Source organism: Aptenodytes patagonicus, chromosome 1 (genome assembly GCF_965638725.1).
Source record: "Aptenodytes patagonicus chromosome 1, bAptPat1.pri.cur, whole genome shotgun sequence".
Lineage (NCBI taxonomy): Eukaryota > Metazoa > Chordata > Aves > Sphenisciformes > Spheniscidae > Aptenodytes > Aptenodytes patagonicus.
Window position 1 is genome coordinate 123,785,415 of NC_134949.1, and position 25,965 is coordinate 123,811,379.

The 25,965-nt window shown below is 41.6% G+C and overlaps 1 protein-coding gene and 1 long non-coding RNA gene across 4 annotated transcripts in view; one reads left to right on the forward strand and one right to left on the reverse strand.

Moving 5' to 3' along the window:
• Window positions 1-4,814: 4,814 nt before the first annotated feature.
• On the reverse strand, window positions 4,815-6,715 carry LOC143167874 (uncharacterized). The gene is made up of 3 exons (XR_012996615.1): window positions 6,499-6,715; window positions 6,004-6,137; window positions 4,815-5,908 (listed from the first exon to the last, which is right to left on the reverse strand). It is a non-coding gene; the product is annotated as an uncharacterized LOC143167874 (long non-coding RNA).
• A 470-nt stretch (window positions 6,716-7,185) lies between these two features.
• Window positions 7,186-25,965, forward strand: part of DOP1B (DOP1 leucine zipper like protein B) — a 54,137-nt gene continuing 35,357 nt past the window's right edge. For 2 of the 3 annotated variants that reach the window (XM_076353756.1, XM_076353775.1), the window contains exons 1-8: window positions 7,186-7,237; window positions 10,139-10,313; window positions 19,890-20,071; window positions 20,172-20,342; window positions 22,798-22,987; window positions 23,859-23,957; window positions 24,705-24,828; window positions 25,541-25,641. In XM_076353756.1, coding sequence (XP_076209871.1) covers window positions 10,176-10,313; window positions 19,890-20,071; window positions 20,172-20,342; window positions 22,798-22,987; window positions 23,859-23,957; window positions 24,705-24,828; window positions 25,541-25,641 — 1,005 coding nt within the window. In that variant the 5' untranslated portion in view covers window positions 7,186-7,237; window positions 10,139-10,175. Of the gene's footprint in view, window positions 7,238-9,263; window positions 9,308-10,138; window positions 10,314-19,889; window positions 20,072-20,171; window positions 20,343-22,797; window positions 22,988-23,858; window positions 23,958-24,704; window positions 24,829-25,540; window positions 25,642-25,965 lie in introns of all 3 variants that reach the window. The other variant, XM_076353766.1, reaches the window with a different exon arrangement.

The window sequence follows — 25,965 nt, forward strand, 5'->3', positions numbered from 1 at the left end:
GTGTTCCTCAGGGCTTCCAGTTCATTTCTTGCACAGCCAGAAGTTTCCTTATTAAAAACCTGGATTAAGTGCTCTCTATGTAGAGGAGAAAATGAACTGTAAATGTTACAGTGCTATTACAGGATAGGACTGAAATTCATAATTATCATGGTAACCAAAACAAGTCATCCAAGCAAAATCACAAGTAGAGGAAGCAATGACATGGAGAGCACCAAATTTGTTTTCCCCTTTTAAATGTTGGTTATTGCATTTCAAATGCTTAATCTTGAAAGGTTGCCACGGCACTTCAAGCTGTAGAGGTGGAGCCATGTGGCAGCAGAGGCAGCCTGGGGGTAGGGCAGGGCAGGGCACCTGGGCTGCCCCAGGCTGTGGGGCAGCTGGCTGCCGGGGGCTGGAGTGAAGTGGGGTTTGGTCACCCCCAGGCTAGAACCCTGCAGCTCTTTCTCCACCACGTCCTGCCAGCCAGCACAAAAGCCATGGCGGGCGGGGGCTCCGGGGCCCTGCCCTGTCTCCCACAGCACAGCGCTGTGCTCTGCAGGGGGAGGCTGCTGCCCTCTTCCTCTTGCTGTGAGACACTGAAGGAGCTGGAAACAATTGCCTATAAACCTGTCATTAGTAATGACAAATCAGCAATGGACATGTCAATCAGGAGTCAGCAAGACAATGCCAAAGTGGCTTAGCTGACTGGGTTTTACGTTGGCTTCCCCTGGTACAGTTTGTGTTCAGGGAAGCCTTGGATCAAAAGACATTGGACATAAATCATATGGTTTTGGTAATCACTTATCAGCACAGAACAAAGGTGTGATTATTAGTTGGACTTTTAAGGATACAGTAGCTATTGTTTTTTATGAAGATGGAAGTATTGCCAAATGAGTCATGGCCCAGAGCTCACTGAAGAGCAGGATGAGTGCTGCCCCAAAAGTTCTCATATTAATCTGTTCTCAGTGGAGAAAAAAATCTGAGGCCTTTAGTTTAAGGGCAACAGATCAGTTACAAAATCCCCATATAAAGGTTTTAATGCATTTTATGTACTACCGACATACTGCCTGCAGTATGGTAGCTCCAAAAGCCATCCAGTTAATACAGTAACTTGACTATCATTCTGATGTGCAACAGAAAGAACCATGGTTTGTGTATGCTCTTCTAGTTGTGTTAATGGTATCTCAGCAAAATAAAGCACGGCTGTTCTGATTTAGTAATGATTTGTGCACGACTTCAAGAGATGTGGTCCTACAGTGGAGAATCATACCTAGTTCTTCATACTTGAAATGCTGCTTGAGTCGTTAAGTTTCAAAAGTTGCGTGCCCTCCCGGTTGGCATGTACAAACTTTCCAAACAAACCTTGACCCAGCTTTCATACGGTTTGTGCAAAGACTAGACTGACGTAAGGGTCCTAGGTAGGTTTACCGTAGCTGGATAGTATCCATTGTTAAATACAAAGTAGTGTCTAAGTATCCCCTGTGCTCTGTAAAGCTCCTTCTTAAGTCTAACCCAGTATCTGGGTTGTTTTTTTTTTACCTTCAAGCCAAACAAATTATAGGTTTGAAAGTTTTACAAAAGATGTATTTCAACTTCTTATATTAAGCTCTTTCACAGTGCTTGTTCTTTGTTAAACCTACTTACCCTGTTTCAGGGTAAGGAAGCGAAGTGGAAGATGGTGGCTAAGTAGTCATCTTCAGAAATGTCATTTCTTGTGGTGAAATTGATTATAATACAGACAGTTTTTTCTGGTATCAACAGAAAGAATAACAGGTGACAGATCTTTTCACAACCTTTGCAGCTGTGGTGCCGTACTCGAGTCAGGAGAATCAGCTGTGTGGATACAACCTCAGCTGTAGGAGGTGGAAACGAGGCAGAAAATATTGGCTGTTCACAGGACCAGTCAGAGTCAGGAAGGAGCTTATGCAGGAGAAGCACATCCCCCGGTGACACTGGTAGGAGGACTGTGTCCTGGGAACAGAGCTGGCACCGCGCGGGGCAGACTGCCAGGGGAGGGCTGTTTGCTGAGAGCAGAATCAGAGGACAGGCTGTACAGCGTGTGTGACAGGCTGGATCTTTGGACAGAGCTTGCATTGTTCAACCAAAATTTCTTTTTTTTTTTTTTAAGCTGCCTCCCTGCTTCTCTCCCGTGTCCGTTGTGTCTGAAGTATTTTGTTGCGTTCAGATTCTGGCATGCTTGCTGAGTGGTTATTGTGTAAAGTTTAAGGGTTAGGAAAAGGATGAAATAATAATGATCTGTTGTACTGTATAAAACTTTTACGCATGATTTACTGTTTTTCTTTTTACAGCATGTCACTACCATTTTTACTTTGGAATTTATTAGCCAAATAAAATGTCTGGCAATGCAGTAGCTGTGGTGACGTGAGACGATAAAGAAATTGGATTCACAATTGTGAGAGCTCAGTGGAGGCAGTTTCTTGGGGATGCCGTAGCTTGTGCAGGATGCAGTCAGGCAGCAGCGGCAAAACTTTGGGAGTGGAAGCTGAACTTGCTGCCGCATCAGCTGGATATAAACAGCGTGCAAGGCCTCTGGGACTTCTGAAGGAGAAGCTACAGACATCCCAGTGTGCTGGTTAACAATGCAGCCATCATTTTCAAAGGCTGTAGTAGGCCAGCTGTTCGGCAGAGCTTTGCTTTGGAAAGCCAGTGATCTGAAGGTATGGGGGCAATCAGTAGGGAGACTGGTCTGCTCTAAACCTTTTTGAATCTAAAGGGGATTACAACCAGGTCATTTCTATCTGGATCCCCTGCAAGGCTGATAACTATAGTGTGGGCCAGACTTTTGTATCCATTATGGTTCCACTGCTGTGTGGTGCAGTGCATTTGGTTTTCAAAACTGCACCGTAGACATGCCTAGAGAGTTTGAGGTCAGTTTACCTAAAAAGATGAAGAGAATACACCTAGCTTAACACATTGTTTCCTGAAATTTTCCATTTAAGTGTTTTCCTAGATAAATAATGAAGATGACAAGAACTCTTGAGAATTCATTTATGTCTATAGATAATTTTAATTGAACCCATCTCTTATAGTAGTATAACCCAACATGTAGGCAGTGTCCTGACTTTGAATGCTGTGGCGTTCCTCTCAGCCTAAAAATGCGTCAAGAAAATTTAGATTATATATGCCACCCAGTATTACTTAAAACACTTAAATGCAGAATATAATTCAAACTCGTCTCACGCTAGTATAGGAATGTTTTTAGCTTTTTAATCTCAAATAATGAAAAAAGGGAAGGAACAATAATGTTTTACAATGGAAATTCTTCAGTTTTTGTTCTGCAAAGATTTCATTTTGGAGCTGGCAATAAAAGAAACTGTCAGCTGGACAAAGTTCTGGTCTTGGAGGCCAGTTTTTATTGTCTATAGATCTCTTCACAAGGTTAGCTATCCATAGCACTTGCATCTGAACGAACAATACCCAATGTCACATTTCCCAGTTTGGATTGTTGTCTTGTCTTTGGACCTTGCTCACTGATCTAGAGTTGCGGTTACTCAGCACTCTTAAAATCCTACCCTGTCTCTCTTCGGGTACATACCCACATACTCAGACACCCTGATCTGATGGGCATTGCCTGTTTTGTTTGATTGGAGTTATACAGTATGTAGAGGACATATGGCAGTAGTGGCTCTGGTGGTGTTTTATTTGTGAATGTATTGTTTTAGACTCTGCTAGGGAGATAAAATACTGAAAGCAAGCAACTTGTTAAACTTCCCTCAGTAAATAATAGAAATGCTATATAATTTCATGGTAGAAATTTCATGTTTTAAATTGCGAGGGATATTTCTAAAAAAAAAAAAATAAATAAGTCTGACAAGTGGTATACGATTGGAGTAGACTTTTCCAGTACGAACCAAACAGATTTATCTCAACGTCACGTGGCAGTTAACGTGAACATTCATTAGATTGAAATGCAGCCTGGCTGTCTGCAGAAGTGATTACATCGGTAAATCTATTGATGCCATCCAAGGGCCAGGATTTAGCATGGGCAGTGCTGCCATGGTGCATATAACAAACTGCTTTATAGCCTTTCCTGAAAGGAAGTCCTGAATAGTTAGTATGATAGGCATGCTTTGAATTATCGTAACCTCTGATACAAAACAGCATTCGGAGTAATTTTTCAGATGATTTACCAACCAGCAGATTTGTAAGCACAAGAGCAGAGGAAGTGGATTGGTCTGGAGGTTGGTCGGTTTTGGCGCATGTTCTGAGCAAAGCTTCCCAGCAGGCTGAGCACTTCCGTGGCCTCTCCAGGAGACGCTCCGGTGCCTGCCGGCAGCTGACCTGAGACTGCAGCCGTTCCCTCAGCAGGAGCCCAGGAGGATCTCTCTCCTCCACCTGACTGCCTGGTTCTTTGAAAAACTAGAAGACCTCTGTCTTGTGGTAGAAATGGCAAATGGGTTCAGAAGTTAGGTGGAAATCTGAATGAAATGAATGTAGTTAGGCACCCACACATACAACTGGTGCAGTCAAAGAACACCAATTTGCAAGAAAAAGAACTTCTGAAGAGATAGCAAACCCTCAGAAACTAATTTTAAAATATCCTAAGTAACATGCTATATTTTAGGACATAAATGCCATGTGTTAAGGACATCAGCAAAAATACAAGTTCTTTGCTCAGTCGGGCACATATTCAGAAGCACTGACCTTCATTTCCAAGAACGAAGCTACGCTACCTTGAAAGTTACAAAACCCTATGTCATGGTTTAACCTCAGCCGACAACTGAGCACCACACAGCCACTTGCTCACTCTCCCCTCCCCCGGTGGGATGGGGGAGGGAATCGGAAGAGTAAAAGTGAGAAAACTCATGGGTTGAGATAAGAACAGTTTAATAATTGAAATAAAACAAAGTAGTAGTAATAATAATAATAATAATATACGATGCCAGTGATGCACAATGCAGTTGCTCACCACCCGCCGACCGATGCCCAGCCAGTCCCCGACCAGCGGCCCCCCCGGCCAGCTTCCCCCAGTTTATGTACTGAGCATGACGTCACATGGTATGGAATGTCCCTTTGGCCAGTTTGGGTCAGCTGTCCTGGCTGTGCCCCCTCCCGGCTTCTTGTGCACCTCCAGCCTTCTCAGTCGGTAGAGCATGGGAAGCTGGAAAGGCCTTGACTAGTGTAAGCACTGCTCAGCCACAACTAAAACATCGGTGTGTTATCATCAACATTGTTCTCACCCTAAATCCAACACACAGCACTGTACCAGCTACTAGGAAGAAAATTAACTCTATCCCAGCCGAAACCAGGACACCCTAAAATTTAGAAATTGAAACTTAAATTGATGGCATTGCAGTTTAGAAAGATAAGCTACATTGATGCCCATGGTACTGAATAGATCTACTGCCATGTATACCTAAGGAAAAGTGTTACATTCAAATGATCGAGTTGGTTTACTGTGTTAGGAGGAAGCCCCATCTGAATTTATAACCTGATTGGCTGTGTGCTCTAATACCACCCCATTTCTGAAGATTTGTCTTTTAAAATGATGACAGATCTGCAATAAAGCTGTAAATCACTGCAAAACATTTTAATATTTTGTCACCCAGATTTCCCACGGGTGTTACACATTTCCCTGAGGTTATTAATCAGGCCTCACATTTCTCTGAGGCCTGTCAGGCCTCCACGCTGGCCTCGGCGCTGCGGGCAGACGCTGACTTCCCGAATGGATGGGATGGGCTGTATGAAAGCTTGTGAACAACTGAATGCCAAGATGTTGTAGTGAGATGGCACGTGCTGAAGCTAGGCCAGCAGTGCTTTTTGGTACCTGGCCTGGCCGTTGGAGATGTGCACAACTAGGGAGTGAAAGCACAGGCGGAAGCCTTCCTGCCTTCCCATCTTGCTTCCGTCCTTCCAGCACGTGCATAAAGCAGTCTCGTTAGCTGCCAGTAGCCGTAGCTTTCATTTGCTAGAAGAACAACATGCCAAATTATATTACCAAAATCTAGCTAGGAAGGGGAAAGGTCTCAAGAAAATAAAAGAGTGTATGCATGTAAAACTTACTGGGGATCCTTGCTGAAACAGTATCCATCACAGTCTTAGAAGCCACAGTTTCTATTCTCTCATCTTGAATAGCTGAACAGGTTATTTTTCCTTGACTTTTTCAGCTGCTTTGAACTACCGGGATTATGTTCTGCCTGCATGTGGGGGGAAAACAAAAAAAAAAGCTGAGGTTAAATAGTATGCTTCCACAGTACGTAAATCCTCGTCTGGCAAGATCAGGTATTTTATTTTCCTCAGGTACTTTGCTAGTTTCTTTATTTGCCATAAAAGTACGAAAAATCTAGCACATTAACTTCCTTTGAAGCCTTTTGTGAAGAACAGAGGGCTTCTTATATTGGACTTGAGCCTTTTATAAATGTAACAACCGAATCCCCATGAAAGCTGCGTCTACAAAATTTGTCAAAAGCGCTTCATGCCTAAAACCGGCTGGAACAGAAGCAAAACTGTTAAACGTGCCTTTGCTGGCTTCCGTGTAATGGAGATGCTGAAACTTACTTCGCCTGGAGGAGCAGGTAACAGCCCTCGCTGCCCAGCTCCGCGGAGGGACGCCCCTACTTGCGGCGGGCGGTGCGACGCCCCAGCGTAGGGGGGACACGAGAGGTTGCGGCTCCGCGCAGCCGCCGCCTTGTTTCCCGACCGGCCGAGGCTGATGCACCAAGCCAAGGGAGCGGCCCGGGCGTGGCCCGCCGGCAGGGCGCCCCCCGACGCCTCCCCTGCAGCCCCGCGGCCGGGCGGGGTGCCGGCGGGGAAGGGCCGCGGGGACCCGGGGGCGCCGCGGGGCGGGGGAGCGCGGAGCTGCCCGGCCCTGCCCCTAGCCCGCGCCGCCAGGGGGCGCTCGGCGCTCGGGCCCGGCCGCCGGGGTGTACCATTTCCCCGCGGGGGCTCGCGGATGACCCGCTCCGGGCTGTAGCGCTCACCGGCACCGGCACCCTCCTCCCGCGGCTCGGTAGCGGGTAAAGACGAGAGAGGCGGCCGCTGGGCGGGGACACCCGGAGCCCTCCTGCACCGGTCTACGAGCTTCCTCCTCCCCCGCGCTGTATTCAGTGGTATCGCCCCGGCTGCCGGCTGCGGCGCGGCCCTCGCGGGGCGGGAGGTTTTGTGGTTTGGGGTGGGTTTTTTTGCTCCCTCCTGTTGCCATAGAGACTGCGGGGTGCCGCCCCCCGCCGGGCTGGGACACGTCGCCGCCGCCGCCGCCGCCGCCGCCGGTCCGGGAGGTGTGCGGGGCCTTTCCCAGGTACGGGGGTGGCGGGGAGGAGAGTGCCGCCGCGGCCGGGCGTGTGTTTGGGGAGGGGCGGAGGGGATACGCGCGGGCATCTGGGGGTGACCCGCCGGGGGCCGCTACGCGGCGGGGGCCGTCGGTGGCCCGGCCGAGGGGGCAGCGCAGCTCGCCGCCGGCGGGGGAGCCCGCCCTGTCGTCGCCGGTGCCGCAGCCGGCGCGGCCTCGGCGGTCCCTGCCCGGCAGGTGAGGCTGGAGGGAAGCCCCGGAGAAGCCTGGGTGCGGGGCTGCCCGTCCGCGGGGGAGGGTGTCCTGGGGGGTCCCCGGCCCGTCCCCGCAGGGCGGGCCCTGAGAGTGGCCCCGGTGCGCTGCGGCCGGGCCTGGCGCGGGGCTGCGTGCCCGGCCCCGGGGGCCTGCCGAGCCGCAGCCCGGCTCCGGAGCGATCAGCAGCCGACGGCGGGGCGCGGGTTGCCCGCTGAGGCCCCGCAGCCCCGGGAGGCAGCGCCTCGTCCCTTGGGATCAGAGGCAGAGCGCCCGCCTCGTTAACCTGTCTTAAGAGGATGCTGAAAGTTGATGAGTAACTATTAACGTCTCCATTTACTGAGGAAGTTTGTGGCGCGGGATTTGGAAGACGTGCCTGAAGGTCACTGGCAAGTGGCTTTTGGTTTTGGGTTTTTTTTTTTTTAATATTCCTGCCTTTGTATATAAGCACAAATACGATCTGTTGGCCATATTTAGATTATGGGATTTTTTCAAACCTTGCTGACATTAGCAACATAGGTACGTGAACGTCAATGCTCACAGTCATTAAGTCCATCACTGCTTTTCTGGGTGGGAATACACTATTCACCTGTCTATTCACAGCAAAGTCCAAAGAAAGTGTCTTAAGAACTGTATAAGACAGTTTTTCCCCCAATTGAAGTTTTATTAGGGTTTTTTTATTCCTTGAGTAGGTATGTTCTATTTTACCCTCAGAATCTAACTAGATTTTACTTAAGTAGACCAGGTTTTAATGCTACAAGAATGCTTTAGGACATGATTTTCATAGAATATTTAGAACCTCTTTAAGTGCTGTTGATAATTTGATTGATTCTTGTTCTCTAAGTGGATTCGTGCGGGTATATTGCATTTACAAATGAAGAAATTTGTTGTGTTCTGTCAGCAAAACGGCTGCCCAATTCTAAATGATCCAGACAAATTTCTTATTTATGAAAGTGGCAGCACTCTTGACTTGACAGAGAGCTGCTGGAATACTTCCTAGCTCACGCTTTGTTCTAAGGAGTATGAATACAATCCAATAGTCCAACGATTAAGGTATTTACATGAGATGAGGGAAATAGGGTTCCATTTCTTGCCCTGCCAGTGGCAGGGGCAGTGTCTACGTCAGATTACTCGTAATTTTTGTTGACAGTATATTGCAAGTTTGCCACTTTGTTAGGTTTTATGGGAGGGTTGACTTTTTTTTTTAAGTCCTTTTTGGAGCAGGGATAGCTGTATCCCAGATGAACGTTACATCCTGCAAGGCAGTGGGTTTTTTTTACTCTCTGCTGTGAGAAGCACTGCATGCATCCTGGTGAAAACAGAAAATTGAACCTTTACTGTAGCAAAACAAACAAACAAAACCAACCAACCAACCAAACATGGCCCTGATGACATTGTGTGATAATACTTTTCTTTTTTCTTTCATAGAGGTGGATCTAGTTGGATGACATAGAGTGGTTGTATTGGCAATGGCTGAATCCTCCTATCAGGGGAGTGCAAAGGTGGCTTAAACCCACCTTTAAAATCCTTTCTCTTTTTTGGGTGCATCCAGCATTTTTTGTTTCTTAGAGTTTGCTACCAAAAATCTTATATTGATGTAGTTGTTGTTGTTTATTAAAGTTAACAGATGATACGCAATTGTTGATTTGTTTTTTTTTTTTAATGCTGCGAGAGATGCCTGCTTTAAAAGAATATAGAGGACTACTTAGGTTTATTTTTGTGTCCTAACAGTAGGAAACAATGCAGATGCCTTTCAGAAACATTATAAAATATTTTGTTACAGGACTGTGCTTTCTTTTCTGTATCAGTGATGTAGCACGGATTGAGGTAAGCCTGGCATTCCTAAACCTAAGCATCTCTCTAAAAGAATATTTTTATATTAGCTAACAGGAGAACTAGTGTCATAGCTAGCATAGGAGTGAAGGTATTATTTTTCAGTACGTAAAATCCAACCACACTTGTTTCCCATTGCTATAAACCAGGTGTATTTTGGTTTTTTAATATAAATGCGTTACAGAATATGAGAAAATCAGCTCTGGGTAGCTTATTTTTCCTTCGTAAAAATATACGGATACTTTTTGGTGAAATAAATGAAGATTAGAATGCATGCCTTGACACTTTGGCACAACACCTTGGTCTTGTACTTCAGCATCTGCTGCTGACAAGTTGAGATGCAGAGTTCCTGAGAGCTCCTTCTGCTGTGGGCTGAGAGGCCCCTTCACGGGATTCCTCTGGGAAGTTGTATTTTGATATGAAATATTTCACATTCCACTGCTACAGGTAGCCTTTCAAAACACTGCACAGATGATAAGTTATGAAAACTATTTACTTCTCCCTAACTCCTTGTCAGCGCTTTGACTGTTTATAGTGAGACTTTATATTCCTTTCCTTTGTTATTGTGTGAGAGATCCATGTGCATGGAGGGAAAAAACACGTTTCATAAATAGGAAAATGTGACTGCAAAACTTCTAAAACAGGCAGTGGGGAGTTGGAGTCATGCCTGTTAAATTATTTTTAACTTTGTGTTGAAACTTGATCAGATGACCTGTTTATTGTGATCTGTCAGCGCTTCTACATATTTATTGTTATCTTACAGTACTTTAGGTTTGCCAGAACGTAAATGTGGGTTACCTTTTTGTAACTGTGTGCATGTTTTAGTTTACCAGGAAATTTCGCCTTGCTATGAGAACCGAAGATGGATCCAGAAGAGCAGGAGTTACTTGGTGATTACAGATACAGAAATTATTCTTCAGCGATTGAGAAAGCCTTGAGAAACTTTGAATCATCAAGTGAATGGGCGGATCTTATATCTTCCCTTGGCAAACTCAATAAGGTACAGTGTCACAGGAATATTTTTTTCATTTGTTTATTACTTTTGTATTGTTATTAACTTTTCTGTAACTTACAGTACTTAGCAAAATTGAAAATTCACTCAAGAAAAATATTAGTTCATAAAGGAAGGGTAATGGAAGCAGCTAAGTCAGTATCTTTTATATAAATGTGAGAAATGCTGGTAAAACCAACAGAGGTTTCCTTCAAATGGTATTTGTTTCATTTATACATGAAGCTAAGTTAATTTAGTTTTTGCACCGAAGAAACCCTCAGGATGCTGGTTACTCACTCTAGAGCAGCTAAAAAAAGTCTTTATATAGAACAGGAGGTCACAAGTTTTAGTATATATTCTGGGTCAAAGTTTATATTTAAAGATCACATTTACTTGACCATGCCCTTCCCTTGTATTTGGGGAAATAATTGATTTGCTGCTGGTGGTGTCTTTTGTATGACTGTGGAAAATACGGCTGAATATAGGAAAAAAGAAAAAGACTTTTACGGGAAAACACCTAGGAAGTGTATCCTCTCCTCCTGCCCAAGAAACAGGGTGTATGTTTTTTGTGTCCCATTTGGTCTCTTTTAACATAAAGCTCTTCCTGAGTGTACGTGGGGCAAGAGTAGTTACAGTCATTAAGGAAATAGGGGTGACAGGCGGCAGCTCCGGCAGAATTCATAAGGAAACATCTGTTGTTACCCGATATGCCTCACATGTCTTTGCTGTCGTTGCTAAACCTTAATTCTACAGAGTTTTCAAAGGGGAGGAGAATCCATAGAATTCTAGAATCATAGAATATCTCAAGTTGGAAAGGACCCATAAGAATCATCAAGTCCAACTCCCTGTTCCTCGCAGGACCACCTAAAACTAAACCATATGACTAAGAGCGTCATCCAGACACTCCTTGAACTCTGACAGGCTTGGTGCCGTGACTACTTCCCTGGGGAGCCTGTTGCAGTCACCAACAACCCTGTCAGTGAAGAATCTTTTCCTAATGTCCAGTCTGAACTTCCCCTGACGCAGCTTCGTTCCATTTCCTCGTGTCCTATCGCTGGTCACCAGAGAGAGGAGATCAGCACCTCCCCCTCCACTGCCCTCCTTGAGGAAGCTGTAGACTGCAATGAGGTCACCTCTCAGCCTTCTTTTCTCCAAGCTGAACTAACCAAGTGACCTCAGCCGTTCCTTGTAAGTCTTGCCCTCGAGACCTTTCACCATCTTGGTCGCCTTCCTCTGGACCCACTAATAGTTTGATGTCCTTCTTATATTGAGGCGCCCAAAACTGCACACAGTACTCAAGGTGGGGCCTCACCAGTGCAGTGTGGAGTGGGACAATCACCTTCCTCGACCAGCCAGCTATGCTGTGCTTGATGCACCCCAGGACATGGTTGGCCCTTTTGGCTGCCAGGGCGCACTGTTGACTCACATTCAACTTGCCATCAACGCAGACCCCCAGATCTCTTTCCACGGGGCTGCTCTCCAGCCTCTCGTCCCCCAGTTTGTACCTATAACCAGGATTGCCCCATCCCAGGTGGAGAATCCAGCACTTGCTCTTGTTAAATTTCATATGGTTGGCGATTGCCCAGCTCTCTAGTCTATCCAGATCTCTCTGTAAGGCCTCTCCACCCTCGAGGGAGTCCACAGCTCCTCCTAGTTTAGTATCATCGGCAAGCTTACTTAATGTACACTCGATTCCTGCATCCAGATCGTTTATAAAAACATTAAAGAGCACTAGCCCTAAAACTGATCCCTGGGGAACCCTACTGGTGACTGGCCACCAGCCTGATGTAACCCCATTAACTATAACTCTTTGAGCCCGACCCATCAGCCAGTTGCTCAGCCAACATATTATGCACTTGTCTAGCTGTGTGCCGGACAGTTTATCTGGAAGGATACTGTGAGAGACAGTATCAAAAGCTTTGCTAAAATAAAAAAAAACCCACATATACTGACTTCCCTTGGCCAACTAGATGGGTGACCTTGTCATAAAAGGAAATTAAGTTGGTTAAGCAGGACTTTCCCCTCATGAACCCGTGCTGGCTATGACCAATGACCGCGTTGTCTCTCAAGTGTTTTTCAATAACTCCCAGAATATCCTTCTCCATAATTTTACCAGGTGCTGAAGTGAGACTGACAGGCCTGTAATTACCAGGGTCTTCCTTCTTACCCTTCTTGAAAATTGGGACAACATTTGCCAAATTGAGGTTTTTTTAAGGGCAGCCATGTTCTTTCCTCTTCAGAGGAGAAAAGCTGAATATTGCTCTGGCGATAGGAGTTACACATTTCTGCCTTCACTGTTTCATCATGATTCCTGTTCAGTCAATAAAGAGAGCTAGAAGCCTTCAGAATGCTTCTCTCAAAAGGGAAAATAAGAAATAATTAGAGTGAGAGATTTCTTACCTCTGGCAAGAGGTAGGCTTTGATCTTTTATCTTGACCTCGATGAACATGCTGAACTGATTAACACCTATCTGAAACTCTTATTCAGGTACAGAATTGCCAAAATATGTAGCAGCATAGTAGAAACAAAGCAAAAAAGCTTTTAGCTGTTACATCACTCCATCTGCTGTGGTATTTTATGGACTTAATCATTTTAGGAGCTTAAGAATTGGTAGAGCAAATCATCCCCAGCGTTCATCTGCTTCTGTCTGTTATCTGAAAATAAGGGTGATATGTCAGGGGAATGTGCTGCCAAAAGGAAGATTGGGAAATAAGATGTCAATAGCTATTCTTTTAACTCCTATGATTACTTGGTCTTTTACATCCTAAAACATAAATGTTGTTGTTGAGTTCTGTTAGTGTTAGGGGGAGGGGGAGGTGTTTCTAACATAGGAGCCTAATTTCTTCTACAGTCAGTTCTGAGGGTAAATGAATGAGCACGGAGAGAATGGGTAGGAGGGAGGAGATCAACAGTATCTCAATGATAAAAATGTTTTTAAACACTGCACATGGTCATACTGAGGAACCTGGGTGTCAGTAACTGGTGTGCGGTGATGGCTATTATTAAACAAATGTGAAAATGCTGAGAAAGGGAGAGACAAAATAGGATGAGTAAGTTGAGGAGTTTCGGAAGTACTTTTCATGCTTTTTTACACACACACACACTCTCTCTCTCTCTCTCTCTCATATTTCTATAGAAGCTCAGTGGCATTACCTTTTCAATACAAGGTCTGGAGGAAGCAGCACAGGCTGATCCAGATCCCTTTGGCCTTGGCTGAAAAAAGTGATCTTGGAGCTCTTGCTGCTGTTACTCCTGGTGAAAAGAGACAACTCTGCTACTTCTTTCTATTACTACTTAGCTACCAAGGTTAAACTGAAGGTTTCTTCACAATTTCTCTGTTGCTTCTATGGTTCTGATGTTTCACAGTGACTTGTAGAACTGGGGAAGCAACAGAGAAACCGGTTGACTTTAATCTGAATGGTCAGCCAGATGGATCAGTTTGTAGATCTATTTTTTGTCACTTAAGGGAGATGAGCCTTATTTAACTTCACATGACTTCAGTGTGGACAGCTTCACCTTGAATCACTTTTAGACAGGGAGAGGAATAAGGGGTTTGTTTGGGGGTTTTTTATTGTTTTGTGACTCATCTCTTGCTATTTAAAGTAGGTCAGATGAACACTGCCCTAAAATGGCGTGTGTTCCTCCACCTTAGGGAGCCTGAGGTGCGTTACTGCAGTTTTGCCTGTCTTTTTTAGCTGACCTAGGCTTCTAAGGTAGGTAAGATTAAGCTCCCCTGCAGTGTTCTGAACAGAACTGCAGGTACCAAGTGTGAGCATGAGTGAAGGATGGAGAGTTGGCAGAATTTGCTAACTTATGCTACACCTCAAGTTTGTAAGGGAAAGGTTTTTGGGGTTTTAGTTGAAACTTACTCATATTCCACTTATAAATGTCTCTCTCTCTCTGTGCTTTGCTTCTGTTCAAGCTCTAGTTACTATAAAGCAGTCATTTAGTAGTTGCAGCCTAGGTTGCTCCATGCTTCAAGAAGTAGGATTATTATCCTCTCAGTATTGTTCTTGGATACAGCTTTGAAACATGTTTTTATTGTTTTTGCAAATCTGCATATGTTCACTGTTGGAAAGCACTGCTTTGTGACTAAGGTTTTCAGACGTTCAGTACAGATTGTTGCATCCAGAATACAGTAATCTTTCTCAATTGTCTTAGTGCTAAAATGTGATTACGCTATTGCAGATTTTGCCAGCTTGTTCCAATGTTGTAAAAGGATACAACTCTGAGAAATCACTTTGATAGAAAAAAAATGCTGGGGGGGAGGGGTGTTGTCTTTTTAAACCTAGAAATAGGTGGTGGTTCAGCATATGTGGCTTTATCAGTGAAATAGGTGATTTTAACATTGTTTTCATATCCAAAATGCTTGTCACTGTCTATGCAAAATATAAACAGATATGTATATTATATGACATATGTATAAAAGTATTCACGTAGGGGGAACTTCAGGCAATTGAGAGGCTAAAAATATTATCAAATTATGAAAATCCAAGTGCATACTTTGCCTTAGGGTTTTTAATCCAGATTATAGGCATATATTTTCCCGAAATTTTAACTCTGGGTGCAGGCAAACAGTAGATAAGTGGCGCAGTTTGCAAAATGAAGAACTGAGCGGTAGTAAATATTGGATTCCAGAGCCTGCTTTTGTAAGGAAACTATGAGAGGAAGTTTTCAAAAAAGTCTCTGAAACGTACTGATTCACAGAAGAGCACAAAATCTCACTGGGTTTTTGGCAAGTGAATGTTTAAACTCGCCTGTTTGTTCATTTAATCCGTACATATTAAAAAAAACCAACAAAAACCAAACAAAAAAGCCAACCAGCCTACCAAAAAAACCCAACCTGCATCTGTTTGACAAGACTAATGGTCAGGATTTTGCCATGCATATTGGCAGAAATACCTAGTTCAACAATTTTTCAACAGTTTTTGGATATCAGTGGTATGGAACTTGCACGTAAGCTTCACTAGTGACTGTTGCCACTCAGCCTGGCTGGCAGGCCAGTGTCCCTTTTCTGAGCAAGATGCTCATTTATAGTTATTGTTCACCATGAAAACAAAGTATTATAACATTTGGAAAATCAGTTGTTCTAGAGGGATTTATTTTATGCTTACAGCATGGTTGACTTGCTTAGTAATGATAGCAATATTTGCTCTGAAAGAGCACTTTCAAACTGCTTTTTATCCTTGGACATAACACAAGTGTGTAAATGCACAGATTAAAAATTAGTATGGTAAGAACTTATAGTCTTTAGTCTGCAATTTCAAAGTTGTTTGGTTTTTTTTTTTTTTAATTTGACTTTCAATAGAAAATAAGTATGTTACTTTTCGTTTCTGTAGGCTTTTCTTGCTTCAGAAACTTCAGGGTGAATATGATCTCAACCAAACACTTGATCTGTTTGGAGGGGAAGGGGAAAGAGCACAAAAATCATTGCAGCTGCACAACTATTGTTTGTTTCAGTAGTAACACTTAATGTTACAATGTGTCTGTTCTTGAGGGGACAGAAGAGGAGGATTCTTCTGAAATAGGGATTTACTGAGCATAGCCATTAATTACACCAGTTGCTTCATATGAGAACTCTGACTGCCATGGCTTTGTAACAACTGTTGGCTGAGTTACAAACACAAGCACCATTTGCCTTCTGTTGAAGGCAAGCCTTATATCTTAGAGAAGAAGGGAAGCTTTGCCTCCTAATTGCTTTATGGAACTTCACCACACCCGATGTGCAAATGCAATGTGCAGGACTAGGGATATTTTATACCTTTTTTTTAAATTTTATATCTTTTTTTCCCCCACTTTTTAATATAACTCCAACTCCTAGTTTACAGTTTCCTCACAACCATCTTTGAACTTCATGCTGCTATTTTTATGGAAGCTGGAGCTCTGTTTAGAATTTTTTTTACTTACTTGGAAAATGAATCAGTGGAAAATGGAATCACAGGCTCTCCTTCTCCCCTCTACTCCCAACCACTGTTGTCTAAAACAAGAATTATAGTATCTCCTAGTTGAAGATAATCTTATAAATTGATGTACATGCTGCCTTCTTCTGGAATTCTAGTTACGTAAATAAAATATTTACTTGGTTTGCTTCCATTTTTTATGTCTAGGCAAATTGATCTAATTGATGCCTAGTGGTGCTATAAAGCAGTGCAGAATGACTTAAACCAGTAACTGTGGAAATGCAAATATTCCTCTGTGTATGTGTGTCTGTTTGTTTTGTTTTAAGGCACATGTATACACTGCTGCAAAGAACAGATAGTCTTCCCTTTCTACCCTTTAGAGCCGACATTCAAAGAAACTCTGAGAATGCTTATGCATTAGAAAATGTTTAGTCTGTATAATGTATTCTCCAGTCAGTCATAAAGAAAAAGAACCTGTAAGAAGTTGAAAACTGGGCATGCACATGGACACAAGTCATTACTTTACATGTCTCATTTTTTCCTGACTTACTGATTAAAGTCTTTATTTTAAAAGCCAGTGGTAGGTCAAATACTTCCTGGTTTTCTGGGATTGTTGATTTCTCACTGATCTGTGAAAACCAAACCCTGGGATGATATATTAAGCGTGGAGTACTTGCTGGCAGTTCAGGCTTCTCAAACCAACCCTTACTAGCAGTTCCAGTGACATTTAACACTTCTGCCACCATAACTGCTCACGTGGAAAGCAGAGACAAGGAGGAAAAGTAGATCACGGGCGGGCTTCAGCCCATGTGTAAATGAAGACGGTCAAATTAAGCTCACAAGAATCAAAAGAATGGGTAAATAATAGATGTCGAAACCTGCGAGCAGAGTTGTCCATCTGCAGTTGTTAGTGTTGGATTCTGAATGTGGAAGCAATGGTTTGGGATGGGATCTTCATCTGCATACAGTGCGAATGATACCAGGCTTGCTATCGCAACATTTAACCTCTAACAGCTAAAATTATAATGGTTTTTCAGCAGTCCTAAATGTCACAGACAACTGATTCTTTTTTTCAGTTGTGGGAGCTCAGGATAGTTAAAAATCAAGCTGCTTAGCTTTGCCTGTCAGCTCACAGAAACTAATTAGCATTTGGAAATATGTATATTATCATGTCACTCTTATTTCAATGAACAGTTTTAGAGCCGTCTGCTAATTAATGTCTTTCAGCCCTTTTAAAATTCTTTGAGCCCTGCAGTTCTGTGGAAGCTGTTAAGAATCTGAACCTTTGAGCAAAGTAGCAGCCAGCCCATCTCTCTGCTGGAATGGCTCTTGGTGCAACCACAGTCTTCGAATATGTTGCAGTGTGGTTTAAAATGCCTTGCATCTGCTGGAAGATCAGAGACAACTGTTAACCAGGAACACCCACTCTTGAGAAGAATTGTAGTTTGTATCCGACTGTGTATTTCTTCAACCCAAGTCAGAAAAAAGATTATGTACTTTTGAGAAGGGAGTTTCATCTCGGAAATCATTCTGGTGTGATGGGCAGAAGCTCTCCTCAGCTTATGTAAGAGGATCATAATAAATGTCTTCAAATCTTGCTTCCTATACAGAGATGTTTTCTGATTCTTTAGGTGAAGCAGTATAGTTGGCACACGTACGTGAATGTAGTCTTATTCTAAGTTAGTCTCACCTGCTGGAATTTGGACATTGGAAGGTTTCAGAGTTACCCAGGAGAAATACTTAACACTGAGTTATCCCTGAATATCCACTATTCAACTCCTAATATACCTGGAGTATTTTTTCCTCTTCTGACTAAATGTTTTGATGTTTGGGGAAGGCGAGTTCTTATTTGCTGGTGGAGATTTACTTCACATCCTTAGGAAATGAAATAAGCCAAACGACACTTTTTATGAGATGACATTATTTCTGTAATGGATCAGATTCTTTGTGTAATAAACAGTGAATGTTTTCATTTTCTACCTAGCTGATATTTAAATTTTAACTGATAGAATATTAAGATGGTATTTGTTCAATCTTAAGATTGAGAGGAAAAATATTTACCGTTGGCATATTTTTTTGTAATTACCTTCTTTTATATATACAGAGGGTGTGGGCAAATACATACCAACCAATATAAACAGAATGTTTCAAAGTCCAGCTTTCAAGCAGTCTTCAAAGCTGTTACAAGTGTTAAGGATTTCAATCTTTAATATTGAAATAATACTACTCATGTAACATATGAGTAAATCTCTCAAATATAAAAGATGTAAAAGATAACTCCACAAATATGACCTGGTTTAGTTTCATATGTGAAATATTGCTGTATTCTTGGATTCTAGTTTTTAGTACCTATTAAAATGCAGATCTCATGCTCAGTGGTGGAGGGAAGGAAGGAAATTAATTGGCTCTAAATGGCATCTGTACTGTATGTATTTCAGAATGGTCTGACATTCCTATTTACTGTTGTTACAAACTCTCACCCTGGTTTTTTCTTGAGCAAGTTTTATTTACTAGAAGCTCTTTACAAACAGCTGGTCTCTCAGTTTAGGCAGGGCAGCAAATGGGAGAAATAACACAATAGTAGTCTCACAGATTCTAGCTTCTTGTGCCCACCAACTGCAAAGTCTTAAACGATAAGTTGCACACACCTTTGAAAGATGATGGGTTTTATCTCTTCCTCTTACTGCTGCTGAGAGTATTCAGCATTCAAGTGAATGCTGCGATCATTGCTGAACTGGTTTGGTTTTTTTCCTGGAAATGAGCAAGGACGGGTAGTTCACTTGTCTGCTGCTTTTTCAAAACCTTTTTTCAGGCAGGATAGAAGAACCTCAAGTTTAAAGTAGTTACGTAGGATAAGACCATGACTTAACCTTTGGGAGAGTCAAGAATTTGCCTAATCCTGAAAACATCCCAAATGTCAATCTGCAGTGAAACATCTGTTTGCGTTAGCAGACAGTGATCAAAGGCTAAAGTGCCATTTACTTGCAACTTCTTTTTTTAATTGTCTCTGAGTTGAAGAGACGTACTTATTTACCCTGCTGAAATGCATGCACGGTTCAAGGAAAAGAGTAATCTTTCCAAAGAAAGGTGCTACAGTTTGTTTTTTCCAGAGACCTGGCCTGTCTGCACTACTTAGTTAACTATGTCCTATCCTGAAGATCTTTTACTTATATGTGAATACAGTGGGAATAGTTAATAAAGCTTACTGAATGTAGCCACACAGAATTACAAATAACTTCTAAGATGTTATTGTCCCATTTAATCATGCCTGCTTTGGTCGGAAGGTTTTTGGTTTATATTTCAGCTATACATGAAATGAAACTTTATGAGGAAAGATAGTTATTTAATTCTTACTTTATTCCCTGCCCTTAAAAGCTGAGATGCTCTTCTTGTTACTTCCCTACTTCCCCTGGAGACAGGATAAGTGTACCCTGTCCCTGTCCTGTCCTTTGACTTCATTTTCCAGCCTCTAAGCAAAGTAAGACCAGACTTTTCTAGATTGTTCATGAGTGATTCCATATGAAAACTCAGTTGCAGAATTCTGCTGTTTCAGTGTAACAAAATGTATTTAAGAGAGAAAACTCTTGAATGCATTTAGTTCTTCTCAATGTGCTAGTAGGAAATCTTTGACATGCAGCGATCATATACATTATAGCTGTTTATTCTCATCTCCTTTCTTCCACAGGCTCTTCAGAGTAACCTGAAGTATTCTCTATTGCCAAGACGGCTGATCATCAGTAAAAGATTATCTCAGTGTTTGCATCCAGCACTACCTAGTGGAGTGCATTTAAAGGCACTAGAAACCTATGAAATAATCTTTAAAATTATTGGGACAAAATGGCTTGCCAAGGATTTATTCTTGTACAGGTAAACTTTTCTTTAAAAGCATATGCATTTCACAGTCTATTTTAATTAACTAATCTTTTTTTTTCTTTTTTCTTTTTTCTTTTTTTTTTTTTTTTTAAAGCTCTGGTTTGTTTCCTCTGCTGACAAATGCAGCAATGTCAGTGAGGCCTGTCCTCCTTGGTTTGTATGAGAAATACTTTCTTCCTCTCCAAAAGTCCCTCCTGCCTGGTCTTCAAGCCTTTGTAATTGGACTGCTGCCTGGATTGGAAGAAGGATCAGAAATTTATGACAGGTAAGAGCTAATATTAATTTAAAAGCAATATACAGTGTTTTTCTTTCCTAGGGAATTCTGAGGAAATTTCTGTCAGCTCTCTATATAGAAGGCTTGATAAAAGAGCTTCTAAGGGTGGAAGAATGGTGAGCCCCTGAAAGATGCAATGAATAGTGCTAAAGTAGAAAAACCCTTTCCCGTTCTATTTTCATCTCAGGAGAAGAGGATAGAAGAGGAAAAGGAGTGTTAAAAATAGATGTGCTGAGAGAAAGCAATAAAAACTATTTCTTAAAGCTCCTCTGAACTCCTAAATAATTAACCTGACTCCCCAAACCACTGCTCTGTTGATAAATTCTATTTAAATATTGTAGCATGAGAGAGCAGCTGAATTCTTTCCAGTCTTTCTATACCAGATACTTACCCTCAGGTTCTGAAAGCACGAGCAAGAGGCAACTCTTATAAAATCTATTGTGGAAAAATTATCTCTCTCACTCTTGGGTGCCCCTGGCAGTAATGACAATGGCATTCAGTACATTAAGTCGGGATCAGGAAGTGTGCTGAGAAGAGCAGCTCAGCACCCATTTGCGTAGTGGTTTTACTTCAGTTACCAGAACTGTTTTGTAAGATCTTATAAGAACTCAACCGCTGTGGGTTTCATCCAAATGTTTCTTTGCTTAAAGAGTCACTAAACGTTGCATTGGTAATGTACTTCCTTCTGTATTACCAGTCTGGATGTGCTGGCTGTTCTCTCTGCCCTTTTTGAATCTTAAATAGCCGTGTGTACACCTTAAAAAAAAAAAAAAAAAAAAAAAAAAAAAAGGCAAGATATGCTAGGCTGCGTAGATTACAGTTGATAAGCAAAATACTTCTATGTCTAATGCCCCTTTTTAAAAACAAGTATTAAATTGAAGGCTCATATCAATTGCTGGAGTGGCTAAGAGTAGACTGCACGTGTTTCCAGCTTGGTGAGTAGCATTCAGTTGCCAATTCCAGAACGTCAGATCTGTGGACAAGTATATACCTCTTATACATCTGCTGTAGAAACATGAATTTTAGTATGTGCTTTTTGTCAGGCAGGCTTATAAGTGATGGTGTATAGTTTTCTCTTTCCTACAACACTAGTTGCTGGGGACTTGGGGGAGAAAGGGGATCCCTTGGAACTAAGTCTCCGTCTATCTGAAGCCTTTTTAGGGAGACTGAACTTATTTTGAAACTGACTAAATTTGAACTAGTGAGTTAATGGGAACTGCAGATTAATTTCCAAGATCTGACTTCAGGTTTTATACCTTTTTTCCCTATTCTTGATGGCATTGTTTTCCTCTTTGCCTTGAACAAACAGGGTCACAGACAGGAACTGACCATATATTTCACTGTGAAAGATTTATGCTAAAATTAATGTTATTTTGTGAAATATAAAAATTACATGAGAAAGTCTTTCTTTAGTTTACTCATCATAATGATTCTGGTGCAAGAAAGATAGACCAAGATATCTTGTTGGAAGATGCGTTAGATTAATTTTAAATTCGGCTTCGTAAGAGACTCTCCACTGAATGTTTTCAGAATCTTCAACATTGAGGACTAACACTAATACATCCCCTGCTGTTCCCGAAAGTGGCAGAAGTACTAGCTCAGGTCGTGCTTCAGCCTAGACACTATTTCCTTCTTAAACACACACATATGCGTGAGCTTGCACACACACACAAAATGGAAAAGAAAAAATGGCTTGAGGGCTACTTTATAAAGAAATAGAAAGGAACATCAGATTTGGGGTTTTATTCCCTCTTCTGTGCTGGACTTCTTCCTCTTTTCTCACTTCTGCATTCCTCATGTGAGGTTTAAATTCTTAAGTTATAGTAAAACACTGGAGTACTGACAGAGTTGCCAAAGCAGAGAACGTGCCTTCAGTCATAGGACCTCCAATGTGATTGCCATTAAACTGATTTCAGTGTACCAATCCTGTGTGCAATAACTGACAGCGTGTCATTTTATCTCATGGGTTTTTTTGTTCAGTGACTTACAAATTGAGCCCACTGATTTGTAAGTACAAATATGTAGGATATCTTCCAGTTCCCAGACTGATAAAATTGGCTTTCAGAATCTAGCGTCAGCTTAAATTATTTCCAGTTCAGCATTGCACACCTCTCACTGTAAATATTTTGCAGTCAGAGCTACTGCAGTAATTTGGTCAGAGCTTAATGTTTGCAGATAATTACTGGGGAAGTTTCCAAAGTATGCACAGAAACTTTGTTTCAGTGAGTGTGCACAGTGACAAAGGGTTGAGTGGGTTTTGATTGTTTTCGTACAATCAGATGCTGGCCATCGTCATGTGAAAAGGGCAATACTGATAATACAAAGATGAGGAAATTATATAAATTATGTCAACTACAATACTAATTCTGCATATAATTGCCTTTTTATGGTATAAAACTGAACTAACAAAAATCTGTTTTCTCATGTCAAATATATTTCCATACAGAACAGATGCTCTGCTTGTGAAGCTCTCCTTATTGATGGGCCAAGAAGTGTTCTATGGAGCACTCTGGGGCAGCGTCCTGGTCAGCCCATCCATCAGGCTGCCTGCTTCTCTTTTTGTTGTCAGTCATATCAACAGAGACCTGTCTGGGAAACAGCAGAAGTACATGCTCGGCACTGATTACAAGCTCACAGTAAGTTTATTACACTCCTCGTAGAACAGTCTTATCTACCATAATACCAGCATACTAGCAGATTGTGCCTTCTCAGTATTAAATTAGAATGACACGCTCTTAAAAATGTTTTGGAGAGAGAGAAAGAGAGGGTGAAAGGTCCACACTGGAATTGCTTAATACCATTACTTCATGGGAGCATCTTACCTGAAATGTAGCAGAGAATCTCCCATACAGATTTTGGTTAGCCTGCAGAATGCAAGTCTTCTGAAGCTTCTGCAGTTTTTGGTAATCGGTACTGCATACAGCCTTAAAAGACTGACTCTGTTTCAAATCAGAAGATAAACCTGACATCTTTTCTCTACCTGTTCTGAATTTGCATTTAAGGTTGAAGACCAGCTCTTCTATAATACAGTATATACAAAGTTTAATGTGGATTTCTCAATGTGTTTGCAGTCCTGGAAGACAATTCTGAAATTTAGTATCTTTTTATTTTTTCAGTAAAATGGAAATATTCATTAGGTAGTAATTTATGTTAAACTTGACTGATGGAATAACTGTAATGCTAGTTAGAGTACTTTAATATCTGCATTTTGTGAGGCTTCACCTTCTGTCTGATAGCTGGTGATGTCACACTGTGGCATTCTGTATTGTTACAAAACCAAGTATTTCATAAGTATTAACGATTCTTTTAACAGTATTCCACAAAACTTTTTTTTAACTCATTTTGGGGGCAGGAGTTAAATGGCTGAGTAATTATCCTCTTATTTAAAAAAGATATTGTTCACATGTAACCGTTTGCTTTCTTTCCTTCTTGTGATTATTAACAGTGATTGTAGTTTAAATGTTGTCATGAAGTAAAACACCGTTGTGCTTTCTTTTCCTTTTACAGATAAAGTCTTTGTGTGTATCAGTATTGGATTCAAATGTCCTTGTGCAAAGAAACACTCTAGAAGTGATTCTCTTCTTCTTCCCATTTTATATAGCTTTGGTAAGAGGACTAATCTGGTATTGTCGCGTGCACACTTTGTGCGGGAAGGTGTCTTCTGTGAAACCAGTCCAGCTCCTACCTCTGTTATTGCCAAATGTCTGAATTTTGTACCTTCAAAATCAATGAGCAGATTTTGCAGTTTCTTGTTTCCCCATCAATTTTAATAGGAGGAGACTGCTGCTTCTCAGACTCCTTACAGCTAACTTGGTTTTACATCATCAAAATGCTTCAAATGAAGATGTGCTTTCACAGTGAATATTGCGTGATATTTGGAATGTGCTTGAAGTATTCAGGCCTGAGAAACTGCATATGGAAAAAATATCGAGCTCCTTTTTTAAGTAGGATTTCAGCATTTGGAATTATCTGCGCTAAATTAAGATACTTCTGTTAAAGACTAGGAAAGAAAGTGTTACTCAAAACGAGAGCTGTTCCCCATCGTTTCCGAACTTACCTAGTAGTATAGTCAGTATTTTGAAAGTAGCAAGTAATTTTAAGTCTTAATGCATAAATAACATAATGAAGTCTTTTGAGCTTAACTGTAGCTCTGTACCTTAAATATGAAAATGATCACAACTGTGTCAGATTCCCTCTCTTGAGATTTTTAGTATACGAAATATTTTGTGGTTGATGGCTTGTTGCCTTTTTTTCAAAACAGTATTACCAGTTAAAAAAAAAAAAACCCTCATTACCAATTTGACTTGTTTCAGTGTTCATAAACAGCTAAATTATCTTTGTTTTTCATCCTAGGATTGCAACGAAAGCACTATTCTATTGCACAGGACTGATTTAGTCTATATTCTGTCAGCAGCTACACAGACATTGTTGAGGAGAGACATGTCACTCAATAGAAGATTATATGCATGGTTGCTAGGTACTGTACAATATACAGCTATATTCAGTATTCTAAATACCAAAGAGAAAAAAAATCAGTGCTTAAAAATGTAATACACTTTTTCAGCAGTTAATGAATGATGATAAAGTGTTGTTTAGTTGCCATTTATTAAGCACCTGTTTAATAAACTTAACCATTCATTTGGCAAACAGGTCTTCTCTTCAGAGGTGAATTCATTTCACTGTCCTGAATCACAGGGTATCTGATGAGTTATTTCTGGTCCCGTCCACAGTTCATTCTGAAGTGGTTCAGTGGACTGAAAGGAGTGGGGTGCTATTTTAACCTTGCTCTTCTGGAAGTAATAGTCTATTGATTCCCACATGGGCTTAATTGTCAAGGAGGGGCTATAAGAGAGCTATAGCTTCTCCCCATCTGCCTCCTTTTAACAGCGTAAGAGGAGGCTAAAAGTGACAGGACAAGAGCTGCAGCCATGTAGTTGCATGCAGGCTGCCCTTGCTGACCCCGTGTCTGGATCTGGCCTTGGTTTTGATTTATGTTCAGTATAGCACATCTGGATGCCTCAAACTGTGGTATGTGGGCTGTCCTTGGGCAGTACATTAGTTTCAAGCAAAGTGTTGAAATGACAAAGGCTAAAAATACAGTGTAATTTCAATATTTGTATAAATGATGTGTGTAGTGCTCTGTACTGTAGTGTTTCTCTGTACTCCTGATGCCTCTGTTTATCTTGTAGGTTCTGATATTAAAGGTGGTACTTTTGCTCCAGACTCAACAACTTCTGAAGACCGTGCTATTTATTTCTTTGGAAAATATTCCAAGGATCTTTTGGTTGAGGTTGGTGTTCATTGTGTACAGATGTATTTATGATCCTTTTAAATGTTAGTGCAAACTGCGTCTAGAATTGTTCACTGTGCCACTTGGTTTGTCCTTCACTTTCTGTCCCTAAAGATAGCATCCTTTTGGTGGTTATTTTTTCGTCTTTCTGAATGCCTGCTGTGCTCTATTTATCCCAATATTGTATGTGCTTACAATACAAATGGAATCTAACGAAACCAAAGTGTAGCATCTTTGATGAACTACCTGAATTATTTAAAAATGCTTCTCTGAATAAGATCAGCTCTTGAGTACAGATAATGGGAAGATGTCATCGATTTGTCT